A 14,892-nucleotide genomic window follows, 5' to 3' on the forward strand; every position below is an offset into this window, starting at 1 on the left:
TTAAAAGACAAGGTTTAACTAAAAAGATGTGATGTTATAAGTTAACATTAGGGGAATCTAGGTGAAGGGAATATGAGAACTCTATCTTTGCAACATTTCTGTAAGTCTAAAATTATTCCAAAATTAAAGCATTACTAAAAACAAAAGTTCAGGGTTTCAGCCTTGGCTCTGATGCCCAGATTTTCTGAGCCTTAGCGTCCTCATCTGTAAAACGGGATAATGATAATGCTCATTTCCCTGTATGGCTGTTGCGAGGACCAACTATGGTTAAGTAATTGGACACACACTGCAGACACTGAAACACACAGCCCATGCTGGTCACCTTCCAAGGGAGAGTCACATAGGTATCAGAGAGAAGCAGTAAGATGGAAAAGGTGTTTATAGTGTAGACCCTGGTCACAGGGAACACCAAAGACCCAATTGTTATAAACCATCAGTAGAACTCTGTTATCCTTTGTAGTTAAACACAGACACAAAACCTTTCAGGCATGCTGGCTCTGGCAGTGCCATTTATTATATTATTAGAAGGGTTTAGCAGCCATCTCAAAAAATAATAATAATAATAATAATAAATAATAAATAAGAGGGACACAGCTAGTAAGAATAAGAAAGAGGTAAAACGAACAAAAGGGAAAACAGTAGCTTCAAACACCCAACTTTCCTTTTAGGAAGTCCCTGGGCTGTAAGTCATTATTTGTTTCAAACACACTTAGTGGAGAAAGGAAGAGAGAGAGGCATTTTCTAACCTCAAGCTACCCCACATGACTTGGCTGGTGATCTGGAAAACTTGCTCATAGCAAGCCCTAGACCAGCTCAGCCAGTGTGTGGATCTTCTGATGGCGAATGAGGTTGCAGTGTCGATTAAAGCTTTTCCCGCATTCAATGCACTGGTGAGGTCGCTCCCCTGTGTGGCTTCTCTGATGTTCAATGAGAAATGAACGCCGACTGTAGCTCTTACTGCACTGGCTGCACTGATACGGCTTTTCTCCTTTGTGGATTCTCTGATGCTGGATAAGACCTGCACTCTGACTGAAGGCCTTCCCACACTCCTTACAGTGATACCGTTTCTGTATATTGTGGATTCCTCGGTGATTAAAAAGACCAGAACTTCGACTGAAGGCTTTCCCACACTCATTACATTCATAAGGTCTTTCTCCAGTGTGAATTCTTTGATGTCGAATGAGACCTGAGCTCTGAGTAAAGCTCTTCCCACATTCATCACATTTGTGTTGCCCTTCTCCTAAGAGGTTTCCCCACTGCCTCTCTATCCTATCCATATGTTCACCAACTTCTCCATGTGGGGGATCCTGCTGTGATACCTCCCAGGTCTGCTCATTAAACATTTTCCCATGTGGTTCCACTATCTTAGGACAGTCTTTCCTTAGCACCAACTCTCTGTCCTCAGTCTTGGTTATTTCATCTGAAACAAAGAAAAAGGCTAGGTAAATGTCACTTGTTCCCTGAGCATATGGTAAGGTGACTATGTCTATAAAAATATATCAAAGGAAAGCAAGTGGGCTAGAAACAGAAGGGCTAGTGTGGTAACACCTTCTCCTAGGTAAGGAGGAAAGTTTGCCCTCTTTGGCAAAATGCAGGTCAGTCCATCCCCACGTAGACTTCAACTAGGGAGTTGTTTTTTTGTTTTGTTTTGTTTTTTTGAGACAGAATGTTGCTGTGGAGCCCAGGCTGGAGTGCAATGGTGTGATCTCAGCTCACTGTGGCCTCCACTTCCCGGGTTCAAGCGATTCTCCTGCCTCAGCCTCCCAAGTAGTTGAAACTACAGGCACGCACCCCCATGCCCAACTAATTTTGTATTTTTAGTACAGACGGGGTTTTGCCATGTTGGATATCCTGGTCTCGAACTCCTGACCTCAGGTGGTCCACCCACCTTGGCCTCCCAAAATGCTAGAATGAAAGGCATGAGCCACTGCACCCAGTTGGCACTATTTTTTTATACTTCTTCATGGGGAGGGATGGGTAAAGATCAGGGTGGCTTCTCTGGAGTCTTCCCTTAGACCTCTCTCTTCTTTCTGAGATAACCTCAAAGTGACCCTTTCCAAGGAAAGTTACTTAATGTATTCATTCATTCATTTTCAGAACAAGTATTAAACTTCTACTATTCTAGGTGCTTCAGGCAGCACAGTAGTCCCCACTTACCTGTGGTTTTACCCTACAAAGTTTCAGCTACCCACAGTCAACCACAGTTCACATATACTAAATGGAAGATTCCAGAAGCAAACAATCCTTTTTTTCTTTTTCTTTTTTTTTTTTTGAGACAAAGCCTCACTCTGTCGCCCACGCTGCAGTGCAATGTTGTGAACTTGGCTCACTGCAACTCTGCTTCCTGGGTTCAAGCGATTCTCCTGCCTGCCTCAGCCTCCTGAGTAGCTGGGACTACAGGCACATGCCACCGTGCCCGGCTAATTTTTTTTTTTTTTTTTTTGTATTTTTAGTACAGATTAGATTTCACTATGCTGGCCAGGCTGGTCTTGAACTCCTGGCCTCATGATCCATCTGCCTTGGCCTCCCAAAGTGCTGGCACTACAGGCGTGAGCCACTGTACCTGGCACAAACAAGTCTTAAGTTTTAAATTTGGCACCATTCTGACTAGTATGATGAAATCTCGTGCCATCTGGCTCTGTCTCACCCAGGATATGCATCCTCCTTTTGTCCAGCATATCCGCTCTGTACATGCTGCCCGCCTGTTGCACACCTAGTAGCCATCTTGGTTATCAGATTGACTGTTGCAGGGTCACAGTGCTTGTGTTGACATACCCCTTATTTTACTCAATAATGGCCCCAAAGTGCAAAAGTAGTGAGGCTGGCATATTATTATAATTGTTCCATTTTATTATTAGTTATTGTTGTTAATCTCTTACTATGCCTAATTTATAAATTAAACTTTATCTTAGGTATGTATAGGAAAAAAAATAGTATTACAGAGTTCATTCAGTATTAGCTCTGGTTTCAGGCATCTACTGGGGGTCTTGGAATGTATCCCCTTAAATAGTGGGGACTACCATATTATATGACTTTCAAATCCACAATTATCCAAGGTGTATTCCCATCATAAGACCTTTGCTCTAGTGCTTCTCTCTTCCTGGAAACTTCTCACCTCAAATGAAAGCAAGGCCCACTCTCTCGCTTCCTTCAAGTCTTTGTTCAACTCACCTTCTCAATGAGGTCTATCTTAATTCTTCCATTTAATATCATGATCTGTTTGCCTTATCCATAGCACTCTTAATCTCCCTTATCCTGTTCTATTTTTGCCTTATTCCATAGTCTCATCACCTTCTAATACACTGTATCATCTCTTTACTTTTATATTTATTATTGTCTCCCTCTTGCTACAATCTAATCTCTATGAGAGGAGGATCCTTCTGTTTTATCCCTGAGAATCATGCCTGGCACACAGTAGTTGCTCAAAAAATATTTGTTGAATGATTGAACAAATAAAAGGGAAAGGATTGAAACCAATTCTACTACTATGGCCTCAACCGACTGGCCCAGGAACTGGCATCTGGAGCAAAGGCTGCCACACAGGACTGGTCCATAATGAACAGTGTCCAGCCAACCCAATCAAACCCTTTCTTCTTGGAGGAGTTGAAGGTAAGAATGGAGAGAAACAGACCCAAACTGTCTAAACACTAAAGAGCAGATGCTATGGTATCCTTAGTATGTCTTGGGTTCCCCAGGTCTGATTTCACTTTGCAACCCAGAAAAAGGTCAAGGACAACAGACTCAGACCTCCTCTTTTGACCAAAATATTTGCCTCTTTCTCCCATATCTAACTGTCCTGTCTCTCACACACAAGAATAAGTACCTCTTAGAACTCCCTCTGTTGTTAGGCTGTGGTTCTCCTCCTCCTTTTAGCTGGGGGATCACAACAGATTTGGAAAATAAAAATGTGTCTGTAGAGAAGAGATGGGCCCCAAGTGGAATCAGTAGTGCCCTTTTGCTCAAACTACATATTAAATGTGAACTCCATAAGGGAGCTGGGTAGAATATAAAAACTCAGACATTTCCCACCTTTTAATGATTACCATTTATATAACTTTCATGACTTATGAAGCACTTTCAAATATATTATCAAACTGACTCACCACAAAACTCCTTGATGTTATTATCCCATCTCTTTAAAGAACTATAGAAAAATATGGCAAGATACATAGGTATGGGTAGACAGACTATATAGAGAAACATCTGGAAAATATGCAGCAAAGTGACAAGAGTAGTTACCTCTAGGGAGTAGGATGTGCAGAACTTTCATTTTTTACTACATAAACTTTTGTATTATTTGGATTTTTAAATAATCAGCATTACTTAAAAAGAAACTCAAACGTACCTATTAAATATTGCTTGGCTAAGAATTTGAAAAGCTGGAACTTGAATTTGGTCCTTGTAATTTCAAACACTATGTTGTTTTATAATATTGGCTTTACCTAAATTTGTAACACATACCTGCACTGATATCCTACAAGGAGAACTCTACAATCTCTAGATGCCCTCTGGACACTCTCCTACAGCCATAGTAGATGCTTAATAAACACTTGTTGAATGATAGATGGATAGATGAGTGGACAGATGGAAAATGTAGACGTGCTTCTTGGAAAAGGGGGTTCTCAGCAGGGTTCTAGATGCAGTTTAGAAGGTAGAAGAAAGGAAGTGGCTAGAAAATAAAAGGTCCAAGTTCATAGAGAAAGGAAGAAGAAAGAAAGAAATTGACTGGAAAGATGCTTATAAAGAGGGAAAATGATATCAGAAGCAATTTTAATCTGATAAAGCCATGGGAGCTATAGAAAGGTCTACACAGAATTTACTCAACACATACACTTTAATTTAAATCGAGAGATGTGTTCCATGTAACAGAAATCCATAATTGTTAGGGTAAATGAAATAAACAGAAGCTAGAAACAAAGAGGCAAGGGAAGTTGCAGCTTTGATGTATATGGGGGTAATATGAAACTGAAAACAGCAGAACCTTGCTACAGATTGATTGTCAGAAGATTAACAAAAAGTCAGTAAGAGGGTATGATTTTATGTGTAGGAAATCAGACAAGCTGGAGATAATTCCTGCAGAGAGGGCTAGAATGGGGAAGCAGCTGACTCAGTCCCATGTGCTCAGTTCTATATCCACAAGGGTGGCCACTGCCACCATTCAGAAGATTACAGAGAAGGAAATGGTAAAGTCTGATTTCACTGGATTCTCCCATACAGTCTGCCACTTACTAAGCATATCTCATATCTTTCTACTGCAACTATGAACCCAAATCAGCAAGGGAGGCACTGGTGATTTGTGGCAATAGCGATCATGTATCAAGCGTAATGCATGCCAGGTGCTTTTCATAAATTGTTTGTATTTGATGCTCACAATGACTTTCTGAGGCACATACTGGTTATGGACTAAATTGTATTCCCTCACATATGTTGAGGTCCTAACCCTCAATATGATTATAGTTGGAGATAGGGCCTTGAGGGAGGTACTAAAAGTTAAATGAGGTTATAAGGTAGGGCTCTATCTGGTAGGAATGGTATCTGTCCTTATAAGAAGATGAGAGAGCTTGCTCTCTCTCTCTATGCACACAAAGAAAGGCCATGTGAGGATATAGCAAGAAGATGGCCATCTATAAGCCAGGAAGAGGCCTCACTAGAAACCAAACCTGATGGCATCTTGATCTTGGACTACTAGCCTTCAGAAATGTGAGAAAATAAATTTCTGTTAAAGACAACCAGTCTGTGGTATTCTCTTAAGGCAGCGCAAGTAGACTAAACCAAAGCTATTATCAACCCCATTTTGTAGATGAGGGATCTGAGGCCAAGTGGTTAAGTAATCTGCCCAATACAAGCAGCTTCCATGAGGCGATGCCAGGATCTGAACCTGTCTGTCAAACCTTGAAGTCCATTCTCTGAAGCTGTGCTCCACAGCGATCCCTGAAAGCCTTCCTCATGTACCATGCATCAGAAGTCCAGAGAGCTTCCAGGATGGTACTCAGAGAGAAGTCTGCACACAGGGAGAAGGGTCAAAGATGAGCACACTTGGGTCTAAGAAGCACTGAACATTGCTGCTATCTGGTAAGGAGTCTTTGGATCTCCTATTTTCCCAGCTCTGGGTTTATTGTTTGTTTTTGCTTGACCAGGCGAGATTCATTCAACATCAAATAAATGCTGTCCCTCACCTGTCTCTCCAATAGAATGGCACTTCTGAGCAGAGTCACGTGTGGGCTGGGACTGAAGGCTCAATGGTGTCTGCTCTGCTAGAGGCACCATCTCTTTAGAGAGGACTTCTTGTCTGTGTCTGTGGGCTACCATCTGGAGACAAAAAGACAAGATTTGACTTTTGAAGAAATCAACTGTCTGAAATAAACACTTTCAAAAAAGAAGGAAACAGGAAGGAGAGTATTTTATCACCAATGTCAAGGAGACACAAAGCAGAGGATACAAAGATTCTTGGCATGCCAAAATACACTTTTTTCTCTAGCAAATCTCCCTTCCTACCTCATGTTGTGGTTCATCGAGCTCTCTCTCCAGATCCTCCAGCAAAATCACAGCCTCTTCTCCACTCTCTGGACAGTGTTCCCTCACCCAGCCCTGGAGCTCCTTGGGCAGGATGGACAGAAACTGCTCCAGCACCAGCAGATCCAAAATCTGCTCCTTTGTGCTCACATGTGGCCTCAACCACTGGTAGCAAAGTTCCTGGAGTCGGGTAAGAGCCTCCCTTGGTCCAGGGGTCTCTTGGTAGCACAGCTGTCGAAAGTGCCTTCGGAAGATTTCCCTTGCCAGTGGATTATTGCGTTTCAGTCTGGATTCCTGCCTTTGGAGGTGACTTTTTGCTTCCACTTTCATTGTCAGAAGTTCTTCCCATGCCTGGGGAACGTGAACACCCAGGGATAAAACCGCCTTTGAGTTTGTATTCATCTTGACCTTGAACAGCTTAAAAGGTACCCTCCAACTGCAGCTATGCTTCAAGACAAACTTTGGAGGCGCCTGCCTAAGCAGTAAAAATAAATTATTTATATGGAAAAATGACAATAACTGATGACAGAAACTGATAACAGAAGCATTTATCATAGGCCCTAAAGCTCTCCTCTGAAAAGTGATTTGGTGACCAAAGGATGGAAATAATGGAAATACATATATATTCATAATGTGCAAAGAGTATAGGCTTTTAAGTTACCCAGATATGGGTTTTCTTTCTTTATTTATTTTTTAAAAACGGGGAATTTCACTCTGTTTCCCAGGCTGGAGTGCAGTGGCATAATGACAGCTCACTGCAACCTCAAACTTTTGGGTTTAAGCGATCCTCCCACCTTGGCTTCCCAAAGTGCTGGGATTACAGGTGTCAGCCACCACACCTGACCCAGACCTAGGTTTTATTCTGATCCTAACATTTACTAATTGTGTGACCTTGTGCCAAGTTTTTAAATCTTCTTTCAGTCTTGGTTTCTTCATGTGAAAAAGAAATAGCAATAATACTTTACAGAGTTCGTGGAGGAAAACAGCCCATGAATTAGGGACTGCATAGATCATTCAGAAAGTCTGAATAAAAAGTTTGAGCTCACTGTATAAACATCAAATTAGAGAAAGAATAAATGGAAATATTGTTACTGTCGACTAAATGAATGAACCAACATTTACTTTACCATTTACTTCAGTTTTCTTAAATTAATCTTCAAAACAACCATTTAAAGTTGGTATTATTTACACTAAATTTACAGAAAGAAAGGCTTGGGTGGATTCCAAGCCCTGGAGCTTTCCACACCACCCTGCTGCTACTTAAGAGTAACAGTCAACATTGCACAAGTCTACAATATGCTTTCAGATACAAGACCATATTTCATCCTCACAATTACCCACTGAGGTTTTATTATAATAATTATTTCATTAGATAAGAAATGGAAGCCAGGGAAAGTTAAGTAGATTGCCCAAGGTCAACTTCTTTGTGAGGACAATCCTAAGAAGCCTAAGAAGCCAAAGAAGCCCAAGGGAGAAGTTTTCTCCAGAGACCCAGGCAGCGCCTGAAACCCAGGGGGTGTTCCCAAAACGTGGGTCTCCAAAATGTCACAAAGCACAGCGCAGCAGCTTAACTGCAGCTTGACAAGTTCTATGGCAGACATCTGGGGAATCTGAATTGGGAGGTGGAGAGAAGTACAGGGAGCCCCAGAATATGCACCTTTAACGGGCTCCTCAGTGATCTGTATGTATTATAAGGTTTGAGAATCAAAGAACTAAGGAAATCGAGAACTGTTACATTCCGCACTTTAAAACCAGTCCATTCAACGCCCCTTAATTTGCTTTTAGAATCTAGAGGTGAGAGGGTATACGGGCTCTCCATCTTGAAGGCTGCCGAAGTCTTAACTGTCCTTAACTTCCTCTCCCGGGTGTTTCTTTCCCTGAGTCCTAAGCCTGTTATCGTTATTCACCGAGGTGACCCTTCAGCCTCTCAGTCCTCCTACAACCCTTTCTCGTACAATGTCCCCACAGCTGGGGATGACCACCCTGGTCTAGGGGACGCCTGAAGCCGGCCGGCACTGACCGCCGCCCCCTCCTCCGTCTCCCCCTTCCCAGCGGCTGAGGTTCACTTTCCACACCCTTTCCCAGCCCCACCCTCCCCAACACTCCTCCATTCCCGGCCCCCACAGCCAACTCACGAGACCCGGAACGCGCGAGGTGGCAGAGGGGATTACCGGCCCGGCGTTGCTAGGAGCCCGGCACGAACAATGGCGAGGCGGGGAACATGCCCACCCCTCCTCGAAGGCGAACGGAGCAGAGGCACTTCCGGGCCGGTCTAGGATTCCGTGTCTCGTTGTCCGGCGTCACCTTGCCTCGGACTCAACCCCGAATTTCCTGGCGTCCACTTCTTTTTCTGCGGTGAATCACATAACCAGAATGTCATACGTGTGTGGGCCGCACACAGGTTTTAAACGGAAAAACGTTGATGAAGCAGAGACCGTTAACTATTGAAAATGCTGATTTTAAAAGCATTTTTAAAATTAATACATTATTTATGATTTTAAAAAACCCTCAGACAATACCAAAATTAATAAAGTAAAATGTCAAACCCCACCTACCCCTTCGTAGTCCCATTCCCTGAGGCAGCCACTTGTCACCGTTAGCCTGGAATTTGTATATCATTGTGATCCTCTCACACACGGTGGCATTATTTTATATTTAGCCTTTTCTCCCCCGCTTATTTAAACGTTTTCACTTCATGTATCCTAAACAGCTTTACTCATCATGTAGGTCTAACTTATTCTATGGGTGCATAATAGTCCATAAAGCAATTTATTTGTCCAGGCCCTTATGTATTCTTTATTTAGGCATCTGCTTGCCTGCCTGCCTGCCTGCCATCTTTCCTCCCTCCCTGCCTCTTTTCCTACCTCCCTCCCTCCTTTCCTGCCTTTCTCCTATCCTCCTTTCCTTTTCTTTCTTTTTTGTTTTTGTTTTTTGTTTGTTTGTTTGTTTTGCTATAAAAGTTTTCTGGAGTTTTAGTAATAATATGATAATACAAAATCAAACCAAAACCAATTAAATAAATTTGTCACCCAGGCTGGAGTGCAGTGGCACCATCATAGCTCACTGCAGACTCCAACTCCTGGCTCAAGCAATCCTGCCTCAGCCTCCTGAGTAGCTGGGACTACAGTCACACACCACCTTGCCCAGCTTTTTTTTGCGGGGGGAGGTAGATAGAGATCAGTGTCTCGATTTCTTGGCCAGGCTGGTGTCTAACTCCTGGCCTCAAGCGATCCTCCCACCTCTGCCTGGCAAAGTGCTGGAATTACAGGCATGAGCCACCATGCCCAGCCTTAAATAAACTTTATTGGTACAAAAGAGCATAATTGTAGGTGCTGTTAGTCATTCATCAGTTTTACTATGCCAACTAGAATGATGGTGTTGCATAGATAAAACTATATTCTGTTTGTTTTAACAGAATCTTATCATTTATTTTATTAAAGCAGTAAGAAAGTATCTTGTGCGTTAATGGAGGCTCCATGATCTGTTTTAACTCCAAAACGGTAGTAGCTCTGAAAATTTCTTTATTGTTTTCCTCAACCTAGCCTTCTGAGGGCATTAAATAAACCTGAGTTTTATGCTGTACTTCTATTTCTTTCAAATATCCAATAAGTATATAATCATCAAGAGCACTAACATGCAGAAAATTTGCTCAAAAATTCTCATCACTTTTTCCATCATACCATGTTCACTTGCAAATCCCTCATTACAAACTTTCCTAACAAACTATGAAATGAGAGTAAATGCTCAACTTCTCTTGGACTTGAATAGACTATTTAAATATGTTATTCTTTTCCATTTTGGATGACCATCTGTGACAAGTAAACGTGATTTAATATTTGTATGAAACTTCTTAAATGTCTCACTGGCAGTTGGTTAGGGTCTCTCACTGGTTTACACGTGTTTGCTAAGAGGGTCAACTATAGGGCTCAGGCAGGCTCCAGCTCAGAGTCAAGTGGGCAGCACATTGGACTTCACAGTGGTTAAACAGCCCTGATAGAGACTAGCTTTCATTTGTCTGTTTTGGGGAAGATTCCACTATAGCAATACTTTGATGAGTGTCCTGGGACAGAAGAGATTATTTTTAACTTATAATTGGAAATCCCTACTGAATATTGAAAATGCCACACCAACTCAAAGACAAGAAATACTGACTGCAAGATCAACCCAAAAGGTTGAGGATTACCTGAATCTAGAAGCAGACATATTGGGATACTAACTCTGCTGTGGGTTATGCCATAAGCTAAAAAAAAATTAAAACGAAATAAAGCAAAAAAAGAAAAAGAAAGAAAGGGCAAGCAAGAAGGAAGGAAGGAAAGAAGGAAGGAAGGAAGAAAAAGAAGAAAGAAAGAAAGAAAAAGAAAGAAAGAGAGAGAGAGAAAGGGAGAAAGAAAGGAAAAGAGGGAGGGAGGGAAGAAGGAAGGAAGGAAGGACTTGGAGGATTGGTGACAAAGAGATTATTGATGGAACTAGCTCGCATGTGGATAGATCTCTTAGAATGGATACCAAATGTACAAGTATTTGTATCCTGTATGAATCTTCATTAACCCACTGTGTCAGAGGGTTTCAGTAAGCAAGTGAACAAGATGATGTTGAAAGAGAACATGGACTCCTCCTCTTCACAGCCTACTGGGATCCCTCCTTAAGCTTGAAAATAAAGGAAAAATTGTGAGTCCCTTCAAGGGAAATTCCGGGCACCCTGCAACCAGCAACTAGGGAAATAAATTAATAACCTGCTAAGCAAGAAGATAATAATAGCATAAACAATAGTCACTCAAGTGAGTCAGTCATGAGATGTTTGTTTCCTTATAGAAACTAAAGATAACATTTTGACATATGTCCTTGAGTTGAGTTGTTTTTCAGAAACCAGGACCTCCACCAGATGGAAAATGTTGGTCACTGTCATATAGACTTTGACAAACAGGAACCAGAAGATGGATAAGGAAGTCCTAGAAATTTTCCAGCCTTTAACTCACATTGGAGAACCCCCTCATCCATGGCTTAAAAACTCTTGCTTGTAAGCCATCTTACAAAGATTTCAGATCTTAAGTGTTAGTGGCCCATTAACCTTGCTTGGTGCTCTGCAATAAATGCCTTACTTTCTCTCACTGCAAATCCTAGTGTCAATGTTTGGCTTTGCTGCACCGGAGACGCAGACCCAAGTTTTGTTGCTTAACAATCTGCTCCATGGATATCAGCAACTCTTTTTTCAGCTATTTCAGCATTTGCTCAAGAAACTTTTGAACATAGTGACCATGCCTGCCATGATGAAGGCTGTACATAGGCTCAAAAAACAAGACAAAAGCTTTTCTGTTGAAATCCAATTTGCAAGAGCCAAAACCAATCCTAATCCCTAGATATGATGTAACATCACAGTGGAAACAGCCAGTCACCTGATGGTAAATTGATTACATTCAACTCTTTCCATGATGGAGAGGACAAAACTTTTCTTCAAAGCAACAGACACTTTGGGATTTGGATTGACTTTTCATACCTACCATGCTCTGTCAGTACTGACTTGTTGAAAGCCCCACTTACACCAGCCTCAACTTAGGTGGGCATTAAAATATAATGATTTGGTTTTTTCCTTTTTTTTTTTAGACTGTTCAACTTGTTCTTGTAAATCCTTTCCTGTCCCTTAATGATGCCTTGAGCAGCTCCCATAGCTTTCTGGCAATTTTAAGTATTAAAGGTCTTATTCAGTTTATTTTTAATTTTAAATTTTATTGTTTATTGAATAAGTTACATAGCCAAGGATTCAAAATATAAGAGGTACAAAAGGGCATGCATTGAAAAATCTCTGTGATATTTTAAATTTTGTTATGTGTGATGACGATATTGTAGTTCTGTAGGAAAATGTTCTTACTTTTTAGGGATGGGTACTGAAGTATTCAAAGATGGTATGCCATGATGTCTATAATTTAATTTAAAATACTTCAGCAGAGAGAAAGAAAGGCGGGGAGTTAAATATGACAAAATATGAACAATTATAAAATCTAAATGATAAGTATATAGATGCTCATTACACATTATATAACGTAAACTGGAAATAAAATCCAATCCCCACTCCAACCCTGGCCAACCAAACAGACCCCTTGTGGCAAAAGTGATACCAGAAAAAACTTAAAAACTGAATTCCCAGCCCTGACAGAGTGAGAGGTCAGACACAACTCATTATACCCTCCTCCCTTTTGTGGTTTAGACACAACTGACCAGCATTAAAGTTAAAATAGAGATCATTAGACTGATAGAATAGACTCTTTGTGGCAATAAGATACCAAATTATAAGCAGAACCTAAGTCCATGCCAGGGAAGGGTTAAGTCACGCATTCTTTCACTTAAAGAAGAAACTATGTTCTAACTGCCACAAGGTTTTCCTTTTTCTCTGGCAGCTAAACAAGCACTGGCCCTGAGATAAGCAATATTCAAACAATTTGCAGCTACACTAGATGCTGACTAACTGTATCCTCTTCCACCAACTGTAACTGTAGCTTTGATTGGACATGAGACTGATTTCAGTAGCTTTCTCCTGATAAGACCAATCATGGACTGATTCTAGCCCTTTTACAGAGATTGCGCACTTCTGTGCTCTCCTGTCCTGAAGTGACCATTTGACATATAGAGCCTAGTTGTAATACATGCAAATGTTAAGTCTCCACTTCAAAGTGAACATGTAACATGCATGTTTGTTCAATGTGCATGTGTCATGGCCCCTTCCTGAATATTCATAGCTCCTTCAGTAACCTGTTGAATATGTATGTTTGGTCAACTCATTCAGTATAAAGCTTCCACTTCAACCCCTCCTCCTTCAAAGTGTCTGTCTCTGGATGTGGCCGGAGGAAGGCTTGCCAGCCTGCAGTTTGGCCACCTGGCAGGCTGTAACCCTTAAGAAGAAATACAGTCTTATCTCTCTTTTTCTAAATTTGTATCTTGTGATCTTTTCTTTAAGTTAAAAATACATAAACCTTTGGGAGCAGATGTGTTTCCAAATTCAGGTTTTTGTTTTTTTTTTTTTTTTAATTTTAGAAAGATAATGTGCATACACTATATAATGTAACTTCCAGCAGAGTTTCAGAGCATATCAAACACCTCAATATTTCTGCTTTGAGATTTATGATTAGTCACTTTAAATGAGTTAAAGGCTATAAAGAAGTTCAGGTTTTCCCCTCAGATAGATTGTAGTGCCAAATTTATGGAGGAAAGATTTGGAGTTTTTAGAATTTTATGGATTTCAGAACTGTGATTAAGGGATCCTGGATATGTACTAGTCTATTTTCTGTGTTTTTTGCATATTTAAACATTTTCAAAATAAAAATTTTTTAAATAAAAATACACAATCTATTCCTACCACTAGTCACCTAATTTCATTCACTAGAAACAGCCAAAGGTATTGATTTGTTTTTTTTCTTCTAGACAGGGTCTCTCTCTGTCACCAAGGCTGGAGTGCTGTCACCAACGCTGGAGTGCAGTGGCATGATCTCAGCTCACTGCAACCTCCACCTCCCAGACTCAAGAGATTCTCCCACCTCAGCCCCTCAAGTAGCTGGGGACCACAGGCATGCACCACCATGCCTGAAGAATTTTTGTATTTTTAGTAAAGACGGGGTTTTACCGTGTTGCCCAGGCTGGTCTCGAACTCCTGAGCTCAAGTGATCTGCCCGCCTCCTCATCCCAAAGTGCTAGGATTCCAGGTGTAAGCCACCATGCCCGGCCTTCATTTCTTATACAGCCTTTCAGAGATATTTTAGGTATGTAGAAGCAAATATTTATATATAATTTTGCCCTGGGATTTTACAGAAATAGTAGAAATTTTTCCTGTAGCCATACATACAAAGCTGCATCTCTATTTTGACAGCTGCATACTATTTCATTATGCAGCCAGTCCTTTATTGATGGGCAATTAAGCTATTAATATTTCCTATCAGTTTCCATTTATAAACGCTGCTGAACTTCAGACACTTATTATCTTATATATGTGTGAGTCTGTCTCTAGGATAAATTCCTAGAAGTAGAATTCCTGCGTCAAAGAATATGCACGTTTAAAAAATGTGGCCGGGCGCGGTGGCTCAAGCCTGTAATCCCAGCACTTTGGGAGGCCGAGACGGGCGGATCACGAGGTCAGGAGATCGAGACCATCCTGGCTAATATGGTGAAACCCTGTCTCTACTAAAAAATACAAAAAACTAGCCGCGCGATGTGGCAGGCGCCTGTAGTCCCAGCTACTCGGGAGGCTGAGGCAGGAGAATGGCGTAAACCTGGGAGGCGGAGCTTGCAGTGAGCTGAGATCCGGTCACTGCACTCCAGCCTGGGCGACAGAGCGAGACTCTGTCTCAAACAAAAAAAAAAAAAAAAAAAAAAAAAAAAAAAAAAAAAAAAAAAAAA

The 14,892-nt window shown here is 41.2% G+C and overlaps 1 protein-coding gene across 3 annotated transcripts; it reads right to left on the minus strand.

Moving 5' to 3' along the window:
- Positions 1–480: 480 nt before the first annotated feature.
- ZSCAN9 (zinc finger and SCAN domain containing 9) lies at positions 481–8,775 on the minus strand. Of its 3 annotated transcripts, none has more exons than XM_017889159.1 (4): positions 8,649–8,775; positions 6,496–6,988; positions 6,177–6,309; positions 481–1,420 (listed from the first exon to the last, which is right to left on the minus strand). In XM_017889159.1, the coding sequence occupies exons 2-4, from the start codon at positions 6,913–6,915 to the stop codon at positions 804–806; spliced, it is 1,170 nt and encodes a 389-aa protein (XP_017744648.1). In that variant the 5' UTR covers positions 6,916–6,988; positions 8,649–8,775; the 3' UTR covers positions 481–803. The 3 variants fall into 3 exon arrangements, with proteins under 3 accessions (XP_017744648.1, XP_017744649.1, XP_017744647.1); XM_017889160.1 differs by having other exon boundaries at positions 8,685–8,765; XM_017889158.1 differs by lacking the exon at positions 8,649–8,775 and adding an exon at positions 8,171–8,578 and having other exon boundaries at positions 6,496–6,984.
- Positions 8,776–14,892: the final 6,117 nt, after the last annotated feature.

The sequence above is a fragment of the Rhinopithecus bieti genome, unplaced genomic scaffold (assembly GCF_001698545.2).
Source record: "Rhinopithecus bieti isolate Rb0 unplaced genomic scaffold, ASM169854v2 scaffold_18466, whole genome shotgun sequence".
Taxonomy (NCBI): Eukaryota; Metazoa; Chordata; class Mammalia; order Primates; family Cercopithecidae; genus Rhinopithecus; species Rhinopithecus bieti.

What these genes read in the sequence shown, in the direction of transcription:
- ZSCAN9 (XM_017889158.1), bottom strand. Translation starts at nt 8,332, where the DNA reads ATGGAGAGCCCGTATACCCTCTCACCTCTAGATTCTAAAAGCAAATTA. An exon ending in CACTGAGGAGCCCGTTAAAG is followed by an intron (nt 6,985 to 8,170) that starts GTGCATATTCTG and finishes CTGCTTAGGCAG; the next exon opens with GCGCCTCCAAAGTTTGTCTT. An exon ending in CCATTCTATTGGAGAGACAG is followed by an intron (nt 1,421 to 6,176) that starts GTGAGGGACAGC and finishes TCTTTGTTTCAG; the next exon opens with ATGAAATAACCAAGACTGAG.